Genomic DNA, 18,812 nt, shown 5'->3' on the forward strand with positions numbered 1-18,812 from the left:
GTCCTTTACCCTTTTTTATGACCTCTTTCAGATACAGATGCAGTAGAGACACTGCTGGGTCAAAAGGTATGCACAGTTTGATAGCTCTTTGGGCTTAGTTCCAGATTGCTTTCCAGAATGGTTGGATCAGTTTACACTTTCACCAACAAAGCATTAATGTCACAGTTTTCCCACATTCCCTCCAACATTTATTATCATCTTTTCCTGTCATCTTAGCCACTCTGAAAGGTGTGAAGTAGTGAATGTCCATTTTCTTCGTTCAATATTATGAATAATTTTGCTGGATATTTTTTTCTGTGGGCTTAGTTCTTTTGATTGCTGATTCCAGGATTCCAGGACTTGTAGTCTTTTATTATGGCTACTTATAAATTCTGTACAATTCTAATTGTTGCTCTAGTGTATTTGAATTTTTTTACTTGTGTCTTGTAAAGTTTTCTCTTTCATTTGGGGGTCTTGAAATTTGGCAATAATATTCCTACTTTCTTCTCAGATCTATCATTCCAGGACAATTTTCATTTTTTTTTCTTTTCTGAGGCAATTGGGGTTAAGTGACTTTCTCAGGGCCACACAGATATGAAGTGTTAAGTGTTTGAGGTCAGATTTGAACTGAGGTCCTCCTGACTTCAGGGCTGGTGCTCTATTCACTGCATTACCTAGCTGCCTCCCAGGACAGTTTTCTTGGATTATTCATTGTATTGTTGAGTCAAGGTTCTTTTTTTGGTCACAGCTGGAGTTGAAAACTGGAGTCCAGTTTTTCTTATATTTTCTCTTCTTGATCTGTTCTCTAAATCTGTTGTTTTTCTTATGTTTCACATTGTGTTCTGTTTTATCATTCTTTATATTCTGTTTTGTTATTCCATGGTTTCTTATAACTTCACTGGTTTCTCCTTGCTCAATTCTAATTTTCAAAAAATTAGTTCTGTCTTCTTGTTTTTCTTGGATGCTTTTAATTTTTTTCTTAGTTTTTCCTCAATCTCTCTCATTTGCTTTTTTTTTTGGGGGGGGAACCGAGGCAATTGGGGTTAAGTGACTTGCCCAGAGTCACACAGCTAAGGAAGTATTGTCTGAGACCAGATTTGAACTCAGGTCCTCCTGACTTCAGGGCTGGTGCTCTATCCACTACGCCCACCTTGCTGCCCCTCATTTGCTTTTTAAATTTTTTTTTGAGTTCTTGTAAATTCTGTACATTCTCTCTGGGCAAGGGAGCCATTTTACATTACTTTTTGGGGTAGAAGAAGCTCTTTTTACTTCATTGTCCTCTGAAGATGAACCCTGATCTTCACTATTCCCATAGTAAGTTTCTATAGTTAGGGTCTTTCTTTTTTGCTGATTCATTTTTTTAAAATAAAAAGTATTAGTGTCTTTGATCATGGGGGTGGGAGAATGGTGCCTCTAGCTTTACTTCAGCTTTCCCCTCTGACTTAGAATATTTCACTAGTTAGAAAGGTCACTCTGGAAGTCTGTCATAGAAAATTAAAAGGGGGGGGTACTTAGGAAGTTTAGTTTTATGAATGATCCTAGTAACTCTTCTAGCTAAATCTGAATCTTGAAATCAGAATTTACTTAAGATTTCACTTAGAAAAATGAGCGGACTGAAAAGACTTACATGAACTAATGCTGAATGAAGAGAGAAGAACCAGGAGAACATTGTATGCTGCAAAATTATTTATGACCAACTGTGATAGACTTAGTTCTTTTCAACAATGTGGTGTGTAAAGACAGTTCCAATAGATTTGGAATGAAAAATGACATCCACCTCCAGAGGGAGAAAGAGACTGAATGCAGATCAAAGCATACTATTTTCACCTCTTTTTGTTTGTTTTTTTTTTCTTCTGGTTTTTTTCACACCATGATAAATATTGAAATATGTTTAAAATCAGTGTACATGTATAATCTATAAAAGAGTGCTTGGTGTCTTGGAGAAGAGGGGAGGTAAGGAAGGGTGAAAAAAATTTGGAATTCAAAATCTTACAAAAATGAATGTTGAAAAATATCTTTACATGTAATTGAAAAATACTATTAAGAAGGAAAAAATGAAAAAAAAAGAAAAATGAGCAGATTGATGCTTCTGAGAACATCAGTGCTGGTCCTAGAGATTTCTTCCACCCCCCTTTATAAAAAGGGAGGTGAAGGTCTAGAATGGACTATAAGGAGAAAGTCCTGCCTGTTTCTGACCTGGGCCCAAAAAAGAATGCTTTCATTCCTTCCATCCCTATCTCTTTACTTTCTTCTTACCTTTCTTCTTACCCCTTATCCTTTCCCATCCTTCTCCAGACTCTTTTGTCACTGTACACAAAGAGCTTTGTATATGCCCTTTTCATGACTTCTATTGTTTGAGCAATGTGCCGAGGACCAGCGTGAACATCATCACACTTAACTAAGTTTGATCTTATGTGTTTGATCTTCTACAATAGTCAACAAGAGAAACCTGTGATGTTAGCTAGCTATATGTTAGCTGTTTCATTATATCAGTTTTGAGAGTGTAATAGTGAATTAATAATAGTGCATAAGCAACCAATCCTCATTAGGAAATACTTAATGAACTCTTACAAACAAGATCTGCCTTGTAAATTTACCTCTTGGAATTGGGAATAATAATTTCTGTCATTTAGATATTATATAGTATTTATATGATAGATGGTATTTATATAGCTTTAAGATTTGTAGAGCACTTTACAAATATATTCTTATATATCTTTACAAATATATTCTTATATATTAAATTTCATTTAATATATAGGACTGCTCATTTTTCACATAATGTTATCACCCCAGAGCAACTCTGCTATATATAGTATATTTTTTCATGATTAGCACTGTTACTTTATTAGCTTATCATGTCCAGTAAAATGTGATAACAAGCTCCAGTTTTAGGAGAACAATGAACTTAGAAGTCTGATGAAATGAGAAGTGCTGGAGAATTAGAGCATTTCATAATATGCTATCATATGATATAGGGAGAACATTATTATCAAAATCTGAAATGAACTTTAAAGTTGTTCTGGGATTCATAATTCTTGCTTCCTACAGGAGGAGAATTTTTCAGTGATTATATTGAATAGTCTATCTTAAATGCCCATTAGATTTGACCAAATATTTTTTAATGACTACAAGGATTTACATATCCATTTTAGTGGTTTGTTTTGGTTTCATAGTGTAAAAATATTGCAAGTTTGTATGATGTGTGACACCTTGGAAATTTTCATCTAATTTAAATGGCAGAAAGTATTACAAGTATTAGAGAGATGACTATACCTGTGACTTCATTGGTATAAGAACTCCTAGGTGAAAGAAATTCCATTAGTACAGGTTGGCAACTTACTTACAATTTTTAGTTCTAGAGAATTGCCTAGTTGTACAGTTAACTGAGAAGTTAAGGGACTTACTCAGGGTCAAAAAACCAGTGTGTGTCAGAGATAGATTTGAATTTGAGTCTTTCTTATTCCAAGGCCAGCTTTCTAATTACTATGCCCCTGCAGCTTCTGAAGATAAACTAGATATACATTTGTGGGGTGTAAAATTAGTTTAAATTAATTTAGTGACATTAGCTTTGAATCTAATGAACATTCTTTTATAGAATTTTAAGGCATGATATTCAAAATTCAATTTATTTATTTATTTTTGTTGTTGTTGTTTTTGAGGGGAGACAAGTAGCGATATTTATTTTAAAGCAATTTATATTTGTCCCAATAAATATTTATTTTACTCTAAATGAAGACTTCCTCTTTTCTTTTTGCCTTTTTAGAATGTTGTTCTCTCAGGAGGATCCACAATGTTCAGAGACTTTGGACGTCGACTGCAGAGAGATTTGAAAAGAGTGGTGGATGCCAGATTGAAACTTAGTGAGGAGCTCAGTGGTGGAAGGATAAAGGTAGTTCAAAATAAGAATTATATGTATGATAAGTAGAATGTCTGTGTTGAAAATAAGTGATTCTTACCCTATAACATGAAGCTGAAAAATCTTGGCTTGGTAGTGTGAAATAAAAACAAGTCTTTATCATTTTCCAATTCACAGTGTGAAATTGCATTCAGAGGTTTGTTGTCTGAATGTATTCCAAGTATGCAGTTAAGAGTGATATATCAAGTGATGCAGCAACAACAATTTTATGCTGTCACTGACCCATATTTGAAGGCAATTCCCTTTTTATATTGAGGGATAGCAAGCATGTAGTGATAATAACCAGTATCCTAAGGAGATTCATACAATATATAGTCCTTTAGGAATGCTATCTTAAATTAGAATAATCTGGGAGTTAGAATATATTTCCCAAAGATATGCTTCATAACTTTCTACTATCTTTCTTTGAGACTTTGACTGGAACTACTGATCTTAGGAAGAAACACATATATGTCAGAAAGGACCTCAGAGGCCATCCACTTGATTCCATACCTGTACAAAAATTCTTTTCATAGCATGCCCCAGTATGCTTCCCTTGAACATCTCTAGTGAAGTCTTGAGGCAGCCCGTTCCATTTCTGTATAGCTCTAATTCTAGAGAGTTTTTCTGACATGAAACCTAAATTTTCTAATAATGAGTTGTCTTTCTGCAACTTCCATTAATTTTTCCTAATTCGATGCTTATAGGCCAAATGAACAAATCTGATCCCTTTTCTCTATGACATCCATTCATAGATTTTAAAACAAGTATTATGGTCTCATTAAGTTTTCTCTCCTCTAAGCTAATGTCTCTATTTCCTTCACTATTTTTATATGGCATAATCTGGATACTTTTTCAATCATCCTGGTTGTCCTCTTTTAAATGCTGTCCATCTTACGTGCTACCTGTAATTAAAAACTTATAGGAAGAAGAACATAATGACACTTAGAATTTAATTTTCTCTGCTCGTTTGGGGCAATATTATTCAGTGATTTTCTCAGTGATTTTACATCCAGTCAATTCAGTTAGAGGTCAATTTAATTTTTTACATTTTCAGTTGGTTAGAGTTTTGGAGAGAAAGCCTAAGTTTACAATCCAAAGGACTAGTTTCTTTAGATTTATTCAGCGTTAGAGAGTAAGAAGAAGGTTCTGAAAATAGATATGGCTAAGAAATATTATTTTATAATGGTAAAAATTGTGCCTTGTAATAGGAAAAAGGGGAACACAAACCAGGGACCAGACTTTTTTGTTTTCAGATTGAACTATCTTTTTGGGTCATTGGAATAAAAATGATAGTGTTTGAACTAAATGTTTTACATTTTATTTTCTAGCCTAAGCCTGTAGAAGTTCAAGTTATAACACACCATATGCAGCGCTATGCTGTATGGTTTGGAGGCTCCATGCTTGCATCCACTGTAAGTATATTTGAAAGATGCTTTTTAAAAATTCCATGCTAACTTTTATGATTTTAAATATATTTTGTCAGTATGCTTCTGAAAATGTTCAAATTGTGTATTTATATAATTGACTTTGTACGCAATAAAAATGAGTCATGCCATTAATGACCTTAGCTTAGTCAGCTTTCGATATGCTTATTAATTAGGGAACAGGGAAAGCTTAGATGAAATCCATTAATGATATAAAAATCTCATATTAGTCATTAGTTTCAATCACTTTGTGAATCAAAGCTGCAAGCATCAAGCAGATTCCCTTTCTATTTGTTTCAGCCATCATCTGGTGAAGCTACTAAAAAGTAAAAAAAGTGAAATATTTTAAAGAATCCATGTAGTGGATTTGTACTTGAAGTTATAAGACCTGGATTCTAGTCCCAGCTCTGTTACTTAATAAATTGTGTTTTTTTCAGATTTATCCTGAGTCTTAGTTTTATCATATATAAAATGGGAATAATTTTGACACTATGTATCAAACAGTTTTGTTGTGAGACTCATGATATTATGTATTATAGATTCTATAAGTAAAAGCTTTTAATAACAACAGTAATAAGGGGAAAGAGAAGCATATGAATAAATTGTTACTGATCAAATACTTGGATTTACTTCAGTTATTATTTTAGTTATTCACTATATTTATTGAAGCATGTCTATAATCTGAACTTATTTTTGTTTTTCTTAGCCGGAATTCTTTCAAGTTTGCCACACCAAGAAAGACTATGAAGAATATGGCCCTAGCATTTGTCGTCACAATCCTGTCTTTGGAGTTATGTCATAGTGTTTGCCTTTTGAAAAAAAGTAATTCAGGTAGTCTCTTTTAGGTCAAGAAGTGTCCTTTGAAACCAGAAGATACAAGTTTGCTGTAAATAGTGATATGATCAGATGTTTATGTCCATAAATTATGGGAGTGCTTGGATCACAAAGTTGATGAAGCACTGAATCTACATACAATCCAAAATCATTTCAAGGAAAGCCATTGATGTCCTGACTGTTTTAAGCCTACCTAATCCTTCCTTCCTAAATGTGGGCTTTTAGTTAAAAGGTAAACCTCATTTTCTGAAAAAGGGTAAACATTGTTCAAAATAATTGTTAGAGAAATGATATAATGGCAATCTTCTTTCCCCTAGAAAGGAAATGGGGATGTAAACCTTTTCTCCCACACCCTATTTTTGTAAATAAAAATTACAATACAAATTGATGTTTATATTTCATATCATTTTGTATTTTATGGTATTTGGTACAACTGAATGATGAGTTATGAGCACGAGTCCCTATTCCTGTCATGGAGTTCTATTCTAAAGAGTTTTTCATTGTAAGGCATGTGCCAGTGTCTTTGTGGACAAAAAGACAAAATTGGACAAAAATGTTTGCTACACATCTGCTAGAGAATGTTATGATTTGTTTGGAGTAATATGAAATTGAAATACTTAACAGTGTTGTATAAAGAGTTATTGCAACTGATATTTATTTTAGTTTTCTTGTTTGAAATTTCTGAAGCTGTTTTATAGAAGACAACGTTTTGATGTTGATGAGTGGCGGATGAATACGATGTTGCACTATTATAATAAAAGCTGTTAACATCTTTACAAATGTGTGTGTGTGTGTGTGTGTGTGTGTGTGTGTGTGTGTCCACTCATAGGTATCATTCATATATGGGGATATTTACAGCTTATTTTTTAAGTTGCAGAACAACCTTTCTAAAAATGAAATAGGCTGCTTTGTTAAATAATGACATTTCCATCCCTGGAATTATATAGGTGAGGAATAGTTGGTTATATATCCAGTGAGCTTATTGGGGAAATTCCCACACCCAGGAGAATTTTGGGCTAGACGACCTTTCAGTTCTTATCTTTCATCAGGATTTTCTTTATAAAGTGTTAATAATAATTTTATAATTTTCTTAAAATAGAGTGCTAACTTTAAAAATTTTGTGCTTATGTGCAAAAGGTATGCTTTTTAATTTGTGATATTTTGGATAGTTTCACAGACTTGCATTTTATTTCATTTTTCTCATATAATTTATATTCATTTTTGTTTTACTGTAATAGACATTGTATTAATACCATATTGGGTAGCTCTTTCCTTCTTTATGAAATATTTGGTCTTGTTCTTTAAGTGTGAAAAATGGAACATATACTTTTTGGAAACAATAAAACTATCCCAACAACATGAAAAACTGAGAGTTTGAGAATTTAGCTCATAATCTTTCCCTTTACAGCTGTCCTTTCTCAATTTCCCCATTGCTGTAAATGAGACAGCCGATTTCTTTCTCACAGTACAGTAGATCTACACAATTAAATATTGACTGAACTGGAGTGATTCATTACTCCATCAGCATCTGAATTGAAAAGATTCTTAGATTCTATTTAGTTCTAATCATTCCTCATCTACAATAAACCTAATAGGTAGTCAGCTAGATTTTGTAATGAGAGAGAGTCCATTACTACTTCAGGTAACCCATTCCAGTTTTAGATTGCTCTAATTATTATAAAGTTTTTCTTGTATTCAAGTCTAAATTTGTCTCTTTGTAACTTCCACCCATTGCTCCTAGTAATACTCTCTGGCCAAGCAGAATAAATCTAATCTCACTTCCACATGATTTTACTTCAGATACTTGAGGATATCTCTCATGGTTTTTCCAAATATGCTTCAATTCATAATCATCACTTCTAGTTCCTCCAATTGATTTTACTTCATTACGATTTAATGGCATTCACTTTCCTGTTCAGAGTGTTTTTCAGCCTATCAACATCCCTTATCAAATGTGGTATTCATAATCATATTTTACTTCAGATATATTCTGACCAAGACAGAGTACATCAGAAATATTATCTTCTAGATTGGGGTTCTTTGCCTTTGAAAAAAAATTAAAAATAAATATTTTAATAGAATTTTTTTTACATTATAAGATTGTTGTGGGGAGCAAATGAGATTTGCAAAGAGCACTTTGCAATCATTCAATAAGTATTTAAAAAGTGCCTTCTGTATTAATAGGCAACTGGCAAGGGAGAGAGATGAAGAAAAGTAGTAGCTAGGTGGCACAGTGAATAGAGTGCTAGAGATAAGAAGACTTATATTCCTGAGTTTAAATCTGGTCTCAGACATTTATTAGCATTTTCTGGCCAGATCAATTAACCCTGTTGGCCAGTTTTCTTATCTGTAAGATGAGCTAGAGAAGGAAACGTAAACCTGTCCAGTATCTCTGCCAAGAAACCCCCAATTAGTGTCATGAAGAGTCAGACAAATCTAGACAATTACCACAACAATGTTCCAGATACTATGCTAAGTGCTAGGGATACCAAAAAAAAAAAAAAAAAAAAAAAAGATTCTCAAATAGTTCCTCCTTTCAAATAGTTCACAGCCAAATGGGGGTGATAGCATGTAGAAAGCCAAATATAAATAAGCTATATCCAGGATAAATTTGAATTAATCAAAAGAGAAGGCACTAGAATTACAGGGATTGAGAAAGACTTCCTTTTGAAGCCAAATTTTAGCTGGAATTTGAGGGAATCCAGGGAAACCAGGAAGTAGAGGAAATAATGAAGGAGAACATTCCAGATAGGGAGGACAAGCTGGTCAAAATGCCCAGATTGGAGCAAGGAAGTCAAAATCACTGGGTCACAGAGCTTATGATGGGGGTATATAAGATGTAAGAAGACTAGAAAAGTAGGGAGGAGGGCAGTTTATGGTGAGCTCTGAACATCAAATGAGGATTTTATGTGTGCATGTATATGATGTGGTCACACCTGTGCTATATTCCAGGTCACTTTGAAATTAAACAAAGCTGTTATTTTTAGCAACCCATTGTCAATTTTATGCCATCTACAAATTTGATTAACTTGCCAATTATGTCTTTATCCAAATTGCTGATGAACATGTCATTGATAAACTTACCCAGTGAATCATAGATCCTTGACTTGCTCTTTGTGTTTTGTAACATTTGGTTAAACTGAAAAAGGAAAAGTACTATGTTTGGGGATAACCATTTTAAACTTTCTTATTCTTTCAGCTGATCAGAAAGATAACAAACTGAATATGATTTGAATGTCCTTCTAGATCCTACATCCCAAATAGACTGTTTCCTGATAGTTGTAGAAGTATAATTTTCTTCCCTCAATCTACTTTCCAGGTCATTTGTTTTTCTGTATGATACCTCACATTTTCTTTTCTATGAATCTGGATAGCATCTTGCCTTAGTGTACAATCTCAGATGTCTTTCAGTTCCTTTAAGTTGCAAGTCACCATTGCTGTGCACTGTTTGTTGTTCAGACCCCATCCCTTGTAGCCATAGAGGTCTTGTTTTTCTCTGTGCTGAAGTAGACTGGAAATATGACTCACTATGTTTTGTTTTTTTAGATTGCCTGATCAAGGTTAGGTCTGGTATATTTTCTCTATCTTTTTGCCAGAGTTGGAATTTCAGTTATACTTTTTTATGCTCCTCCACCATCTTGACTCCTCCTGATTAATTAATTTTTTATGATCACTTTGTCTTGACTCATTTGTAAAAAACATGGTGTGCCAAAGCGACATGTGAGAGTGATTGAGTGCACATCTTATTTTAAGCCACTAGAAAGCCTCATTAAGAATATTTATCTATTAAATAGCTCTCCACTTAATTGAAGATTATTTTACAATGTTAAAATTTATCTGCAATGCCTTTTACTTAGAACGTGAAAATTGGAGGAAAAAATGATTTTATCAGTACCCTAACTGACAGTGATAGCAGTCTCACTTGTTAAGTCAGATATGATCATAAAATTAAGGACTAAAAAGTACCTTGGTCATCACATAACATAACATTCATATTTTAACAGATGTAGAAACTAAAGTCCAGAAAGGTTAGTTTGCTAGAGGTCATTGAAATAGTAAATCAGAACTCTTATTTGAAATGCAGATCTTTGGAAACCAAGTACAGGATTCATTCCAGTATAACAGCCTTTTTATTAAGGCTGAAAAATCTATTCCTTGGGATGGGATTCAACAAACATTTATTGTCTACTATTTGCAAGACACAGCATCAAGCACATCCTCCTAGAACTTATATTCTATTGGTGAAATACAGCTAGTTCAGAGGTAAATCAATACAACATAATTCTGAGGAGGGAGAGAATATTAAAAGATTTGGAGGAGAATGTGACATCTGAGCTGTCTTAAAAGAAGTTATTTGAAGAGGAGGAATTGAATATGTCCAGGTATGGGAAATAGCTACTGAGTCTGGAAAGCATTTATTAAGCCTGTGTAAAATTATAGAGTTGGGAGATGGAATGTCAAATTAATGGGCAGCTATTCTGGTTGAATGAATACTTTAATTGGAGTAAGATGAATTAGGCTAACTGGGTGGTACAGTGGGTAAAGTGCTGGGCCTGGAGTCAGGAAGATTCCTCACCATAAGTTCAAATGTGGCTTCAAATACTTACTGGCTATTTAACCCTGGACATATACACTTAATCCTGTATGTCTCAGTCTTCTCATATGTAAAATGAGTTAGAGAAGGAAATGACTAACCATTCCACTATTTTTATCAAGAAAACCTCAAAATAGGGTCATGAAGAGTTGGATACAACTGAAAATGACTGTGCAACAATAGCAATATGAAATAAGCTTAGAAATAGATTGGAGTTAGATTCTTGAGGGCTCTAAACGCCATGCTGAGAAATTTATATTTCAGATAATAGGCAACATAAAGAGATTTTTAGCAGGGGAATAACAGTGATATTACTGCCTAAGGAATATTATTTTGGCAGCAATGTAGAGAATCAATTAGGACAATAGAGAAACAAGATAATTATTATAATTGTCCAAGTAAGGGGAAAAATACCTGAACTCTGTGTAAGAGAAAGGAATGAACGGGAAAATGTTGTGGATGAGACCCAGCAATTGATTGATTATGGTGATTGAGATACAGGAAGATTTTAGGATAATTCCATAATTGTGAATCCGAGTCAGTGGAAGTATGGTAGTGTCATCAAAAGAAATAAAATGAATGGATGGAATAGGAAAGAAGGAGGGATAAAGGAATGGATGTTAAGATCCCACTATTTATAAAGCACTGGGCTTAATTACTTTACAAATATCACATTTGATCTTCACAACAACCTGTGGGTGAGTGCTATTATTATCCCAATTTTGCAGTTGAGGAAACTGAGGCAGAAGATAAATGATTTGCCTTAGTAAGTGTCTGAGGCAGCATTTGAATTTGTTTTTCTTATAGTGGACCCAATGCTCTAACCTACATTTATCACTGCCTCATATGATGAGTTCCATTTTGGTCACATTGTATTTGAGATGGTGATGAGATATCTAGGTGGAGATATCCAACAGGCAATTAGTGGAGGGGGATTGTAGTTCTGGAGAGAGAGAGATTGTGTGTGTGTGTGTGTGTGTGTGTGTGTGTGTGTGTGTGACCTGCATAGAGGTGAAAAATTGAATCCATGGGAACAGATGAGATTCTCAGGGGAGATAATGTAAAGAGAGAAACCCGAGGAAAGAGCTTTGTGGGACACCTACATTTAGGGTGTTGAGAATGAAGGAAAATCTAGCAAAGATAGAGTAATCAGAAAAAAAACCAGGAAAGAGTGGTGGGATGGAAGTCAAGGTGATTTAAATTTTCAAAGAAGTAGGGGTGCCATACAGCAGAGCTGTCAAATCCTGGCTTGTGAAACCAGATTAAAATGAGATTGTAAATATTTGACAAAACAAATAAAAATGCAATAAAAGATAACATTACATTTTAAAATTGCTAATATGTGGCTGGAAGGAATATGTATGTATGGCTTAGTGGCATAATTTTTTTCTCCCTATGAGTTTGCCTGTGAAAAGAAGCATAAAACAATAGCCAGAGGGGATGGCAGGGAAAAGTGAATATTTTTAAGCATGAAGAGATCTAGGTGTATTGGAGAAAAAAAGAGAAATTGATAAAGAAACATTGGGGATGAGATTTGATGAAAATGATCAAAGAAAAAACACTAGAAAACATGAAAGAGGAAACATCAAAACCAGAGGTAGAGAGACTAGCTTTGGGGGAAAGGACCACTGCTTCCTCTGAGATTAGAACATAGGACATAAAGGAGAATGAGAAAGAGAAAATTTGATTATGGAGCTGGAGAAATGAAGAAAGGCAGGGCAAATGCCATAGATTTTTTCCCCAGTAAGGTAGAAGGTGAGATTCTTGGTTGAGAGGAAGAAAGGTATAGACAGGATTGAGAAGAGAATATTCTCTTCTCTATTCCAAGGTTTGGAATAGCTGGGATAGTTGATTAGGGAAGAATAAAAGGATTGTTGTGATGCAGTTGTAATTCAGTTGAGATTTTTCTTTGTTTTATGTATGACTGGATAATTAAATGTTTAATAGATTCCTTGGCCAGTGTTATGTGACTTCCTTCGATAGAGTTCAACAGCTCATGGATATAGTGAATACTCTGTAAAGTCTACTTCATCAGATATTAGTGAGGATCAAATGAAATAATATGTATAAGGTATTTTGTAAATTTAAAGTCTATAAATGCCAACCATATAAATGCTAGCCATTATTAATATTCAAGTCTCTCTACAATCTGGCTCAAGCCTGCCCTTCTTATTTTATCCCACATGCTTCCCTTTCACATAATGGTCAAACTGGAATACTCTCCCATTTTCTCCTCGTATTTTCTCCTCTCTCTCATCTCTATTCCCAATCTTCCTGTGCCTGTGTTGGAGGTAGATACTATTTATTATCCCAATTTTACAAATGAGGAAACTGAGGCAAATTTATCACTGATAAGTCTGATCACTGATAAGTGTTTGAGACCAGATTTGAAGCCAGGTCTTCCTTAATGAATAGCCAGCATTCTATCCACTGTCATCTAGTTATCCTAGATGCTCTCTTAAGTTCTCTTTTTTTTTCCAAGACCAGAATCTCAGCTTTTAAAACTCTCTCTCTGAGTCTCATTCTGTCTCTGTTTCTATCTTTGACTTTCCCTGTCTCTCTCTCTGCTTCACTGCCAAAAGCTCTTTTAGAACACAGTTGTTAGCCAGCTAAAAGGACCCTGAAGGTATTAATTAAACTTATTAATCTTTCTCCCTAAACCCAACTCACCTCCAGACTTCACTATTACTGTCTAGGGCAAAACCATCCTTTTAGTCCCTCAGGTTTGCAATCACAACTCCTCGTCTCTCATCCCCCAAAGCCAATCTTTTGTTAGCATCTATCAATTCTATCTTTACAATGTCTCATGTATAGTCTCTTGAGGGCAGGGACTAGCTTTTGCTCCTTTTTGTATTCCCAGTGCTCTGCACTATATCTTTCACATGTTAGACACTGTTGTGATTTTAGGTATTATATCTATATGATGATTCCTAGATAAATATTTTTAGTCTTGAGCTCTAGTCCTGTATCACCAACTGTCTAGATATTTTAAATTAATGTCCTACAGGTGTCTCTGACTCATCTAAAACAGAATTCATATTTCTTAAAGCTTTTTATTTTCAAAACATCTGCATAGATAGTTTCAACTCTTACCCTTGCAAAATGCTGTTCCAAATTTTTATTCTGTTCTTCTCCCTTCCTTCCCTAGATGGCAGTAATCCGGTATATGTTAAAAAGATGCATTTCTTCTATACATATTTCCAAAATTATTCTGCACAAGAAAAATTAAATCACAAAGGAAAAACATGAGAAAGAAAACAAAATGCAGGCAAAAAAGTGAAAATACTATGTTGCGGTCCACACTCAGTCCCCATAGTCCTTTCTCTGGGTGTAGATGGCTCTTTCAATCACAAGACCATTGGAACCGGCCTGAATCACCTTGCACATCCATCAGAGTTGATCATTGTATAAACTTGTTCCTGTGTATAATGTTCTCTTGGTTCTACTCACTTCACTTAGGATTGGTTCGTGTAAGTCTCTCTGGGCCTTTTTGAAATCATCCTGTTGATCATCAGAATTCATATTTTTGCCCCACTTCGCTCTTGATCTGTCAAGGGCAACATCGTCTTTTTAGGCATCTAAATGTCCAGTCTCTTAAAGTTGGTGTCAATGTTGACTCCTCAGTCTTACTTATGTACCTCATATATCCAGTCACTTGCCAAATCTTGTCATTTCTATCTTCACAAAATTTTTCCTACTTGTTTTTTCTCTCTCACAAAGCCTCTTCCCTTACATGAAGGTCTCATCAACTCTTGCCTGGACTATTGCAAAAAGACTTTTAATTGCATTCTATGATCTAGCTATATTGCTACTTGCTTATTCAGTACCTATAACACTTTACCTTCCAGCTCAGTATCTTTGCATTGATTATTTTCCCTGTCTAGGATGCTTTTCCTCATCACCTCCACTTTTTAAAATCTCTGGCTTCCCTAAGGATGCAAGAATCCCACATCCCCTTTTGTGGGATACATTTCCTGTTCCCCCACCCTTCAGAGCATTCTCCTCTATAGTTGCCTTTAATTGATACTGATGTTTTTTGTTATTTAGAAGTTGTGTTCCCCATTAGAGTGAAAGCTTCTTATGACTTTTCCCTTTTCTTGTATTTCCAACACTTAATAAAGCACATCAATGACTTGATAAAAATTTGTTGATTGTTTAAAGACAGATTTAAAAATTTATAATAAATTTGAAGAAGGATAGCAGTCAGGGAAATCTTTATGGAAGAGATTCCATTCACATATGTTAGACACACTTAAATAAATTATTTTAATCTGTAACTCCTTTCTCTTTTTTTCTTTCCTTCCTATTTATTTCCATTATCCTTTCCTTTTCTTCCCTGCATTGGCCTTTCCCACAGACAGATGGAAAATTCAAATTCTTAAGCATAAACTGAATACCTAGTGGATACTGGGCTAGACCTGAACTTGTTTTACTTTTTTGTTTATTTCAACAAAGTAAACAAATGTATTGATTTATTTTTAAATGATAATTCATAATCTGGGAATATCTCATTTTCCTCTTTCCCATTAACAACAAAAAAATGAAATAAAAATTTGAAAGCCCTAGTCTCCCAAATCAAATCAGAAACAAAACCCTCATCACAAATATGCTTAAACCACCAAAAGCCATATTGGCTCCAGAAAATGTGTTTCCCTCTCCATTTTTAAATTTATCACTTTTTTTTTGTAGGAAAGTAACAGTATTGTTCATCTTTATTTTTATGAACCCAGAGATTATTATTGCATTGATCAGAGTCTGAAAGGATTTTTATAGTTGCTTTTCTCTAGAGAGCTTTTGTTTTTGTTTTCTTGACAACATTTTTCTTCTCCTCACTTAATAATATTTTGTTTTTTCCATTTATATGTAAAGATAATTTTCAACATTTGTTTTTATAAGATTTTGAGTCCCAACTTTTTCTCTCTCCTTGTTCTCCCCTTCCCCAAGAGAGCAAGCAATCTGATACAGGTTATACATACACAATCATATTAAGCAATTTCCACATTAATGATGTGAAAAAAGAATAAGAACAAAAGGGAAAACAATATGCTTCAATCTTCATTCAGACTCCATAGTTCTTTCTCTAGATATGGATAGCATTTTCTATTGTAAGTCTTTTGGAATTCTTTTTGACCACTGTATTGCTGAGAAGAGCTAAGTCTATCATAAATGATCATTGTACCATGTTGCTGTTACTTTGGACAATGTTCTGATTCTGTTCACTTCATTTGTTTTCAGTTCATGTAAGTCTTGCCAGATTTTTCTGAAATCCTCCTTGGCAATATCTATATATATATATATTTTTGATGAAGTTGTCTTGATTGTTTCTGAACTACTCTGATTTTCAACCAAATCCTGCTAAGCACCAGGACTCTGGGAAAATGTGCTCTAAGGGAGGTCCAGTACATTCCCATCCTGTTCCAAAGAAAGGGGAAGGAGTGGAATTTGGAGGAAATTAGGGCAGCCCTCCCTCTGCCACCAAACATGTAAGCTCCCCCCCCTCAGGTTATTTAGCTGACTAGCAATAAGGCCTAATAATATATCTGGTAGATCCTATCCCTCTTGAAAGACCAAGTCTTTAATGGTGTTCTTGAGTAGCTTTTCTCTAATCTTCCATGGTTCATTCAGTACTAATTCCAGTGTATGCATGTGTGTGTACAAACTTGGAAGTCAAAAAGAGTCATTAGCGCCCCTATTCCCACCTCACCAGTCTCACATTCTGTCAACAAATATTTGCCATATGCTCTGTAGTTGCCAGGTGGGCAGCTAGCTGGTGCAGAGTGTAGAGTGCTGGGCCTAGAGTCGGAAACTCACCTTCCTCAATCCAAATTTGACCTCAGATACTTACTGGACAAGTCATTCAACTCTGTTTGCCACCATTTCTTTCTCTATAAAATGAACCAGAGAAGGAAATGGTAAACCACTTATCTCTGCCAAGAGAACTCCAAATAGAGCATGAAGAGTTGAACTTGGCTGAAGCTGATTTTGCCAGGTATTCTATTTGGGGCAACAGCAATAATAACAAAAGCTGTCTCTGCCTACAAGAAGCTTACACTGTAATTGGTAAGATGTCATGTAAATTAGTTACTACAGGATAGACACACACAGACACACAGAGACGGGACCACAGAAAGCTGCCTCCGCCAAGGCAGTGTGAGAGATTTAGAAGAGAAATTGAAGGTGAATATTCACAAACTCTTCAGGGGATAGAAATCAGTATCCAGGCAATCACTCACTAGGCTTCTTCACTAGTACACTAAACATCAATGATTACCATTACTCAAGCACTATTAATTTAGTATTGTCATCCAGCCAAGAAGACTCCTGTGTCATAGACTTTTGGTTTTGTGATCCCAAACTCCCAAAAAGGCAAAAGGAACTAAGGGCAACAAAAAAGCTTATAAGAGCTCTTCCCCAAAAGTAGAGACAGCTACTGAAAATCAATAATAGCTAGTATTTAAATGGCACTTTAGGTCTGCAAAGCACCTTATTAATGTTTTATTTTCACAATAATCCTATGAGGTAGGTATTCTTATTCCTTATTTATAGATGAGGAAATAGATCAAGAGAGGTTAATTGACTTGCTTAGGTTAATACATCTAGTGTTTCAGGTATGTTTTGAATTTTGGTCTTTCTCACTCAAGATCCAGCACAGGGAAGGAAAAAACAATGATCATGAGACTGATTAGGTTGAAATTGTAGTCAATCTTTTACATTAAATATATTTTCCAGAGCCTAAGAGGAGGAAAAAAAAATCAGAACAGTTTAAAGGTCATCTTTTATTTTTTCTTATTATCCTTTAGTAGAAACACTAATGGCCAATGCAATAATCAAAGGACAAGCAGGCAAGAAAATAGTCTCTGAATAATCCAAAGAGCCTGAATAATTGATAATTCACTGTATTCTTCAAATTCTGACATTGAAAGGCATGGAAAGGTCCAAAAATACATTAAAACTGGATGACATTAAGTAAGTCTTCATCCTGCTATTATCCAAATATGACAGCTACTCAAACTGCTGACATAAAAGACAGTAATCCATTGCTTCCACTGAGAAATTTTGTAGGCATTTAACTCAGAAGACTTGGGATCAAATAAAGAAAATGATGGTTTCTGTTTAAAAAAAAATAAAAGGAAGATTTTTAGCACAGTATCACATGCCGTTCTTGTTTTTATTAGCTCCATGAAGTATTCTGTTTTCCTTAAAAATAGCAACTAGATGTCATAATGATTAGCACAATACAAATATATATATATCCAATTAGCACCATACATGCCACTAGCATTTCTAATTTCTCTATCTTTTTGAAAATTTTATTTATAAATGCAATAAAGTTTCAATACATTGGAATTCTATCATGGAAAAAGATGCCCTAAAATGTGATGTGAACATAAATGGATTAGATTTTCCTATGCAAAATCTATGATTGATGAGTCCAGGAAAGTAATGAAAAATTAGATGAAAAGATGTCCATTATAATGGATATAATGGACATCTATACTCAATATCATCTTTCTACAGAGAACCAAAACACCATCTGTAACTCCAAATTTTCATTAATTATTTATCACTAAGGTCCAAAAAGAATCATTATCATTTCTTTTCTTTCCACAACACAAAATAATAAAAAAATCAAAGAAGAATTTTGTTTTGGAAACTTCAACTTCTCCCATTTTATTCATCACTTCATGGTTTGGAATAAGAATGAGTCTATAGAGCATCCCCTCTCATCAACCCTGTCTAGTTCTTTTAGTGACAATCCTTTAAGTAGAATTGTAGTAGCCATAGTAGCAATTCAAAAAAATTCATATCTTGCTTAGTTACTTCCCTTATGTGGAGTGCTGTGTCAATCAGCTTCATTTTTTCTCTCTCTCTGTCTTTTTTTCTTTTCTTTCTCTCTCTGTCTCTCTGTTCTCTCTTATCATCATCATCCCATATAGAACTATGAACAGTTAAATCTTATTGAATAATATGGCTTTTTTCCTTTTCTTTTTGCCTTTTTATTCTTTTCTTGAGTCTTGTGTTGGAAGATCAAATTTTCTGTTCAGTTCGGGTCTTTTCATAATGAAAATTTGAAAATCTC

At 34.3% G+C, this 18,812-nt stretch overlaps 1 protein-coding gene across 3 annotated transcripts in view; it reads left to right on the forward strand.

The window, feature by feature from the left end:
• Positions 1-6,914, forward strand: part of ACTR3B (actin related protein 3B) — an 87,560-nt gene extending 80,646 nt beyond the window's left edge. For all 3 annotated transcript variants that reach the window (XM_031939495.1, XM_031939496.1, XM_031939497.1), the window contains 3 exons: positions 3,746-3,871; positions 5,209-5,292; positions 6,011-6,914. In XM_031939495.1, the coding sequence (XP_031795355.1) occupies positions 3,746-3,871; positions 5,209-5,292; positions 6,011-6,106 (306 nt within the window). In that variant the 3' untranslated portion in view covers positions 6,107-6,914. The remainder of the gene's footprint in view (positions 1-3,745; positions 3,872-5,208; positions 5,293-6,010) is intronic.
• Positions 6,915-18,812: the final 11,898 nt, after the last annotated feature.

The sequence above is a fragment of the Sarcophilus harrisii genome, chromosome 5 (genome assembly GCF_902635505.1).
Source record: "Sarcophilus harrisii chromosome 5, mSarHar1.11, whole genome shotgun sequence".
NCBI classification, from domain to species: Eukaryota; Metazoa; Chordata; class Mammalia; order Dasyuromorphia; family Dasyuridae; genus Sarcophilus; species Sarcophilus harrisii.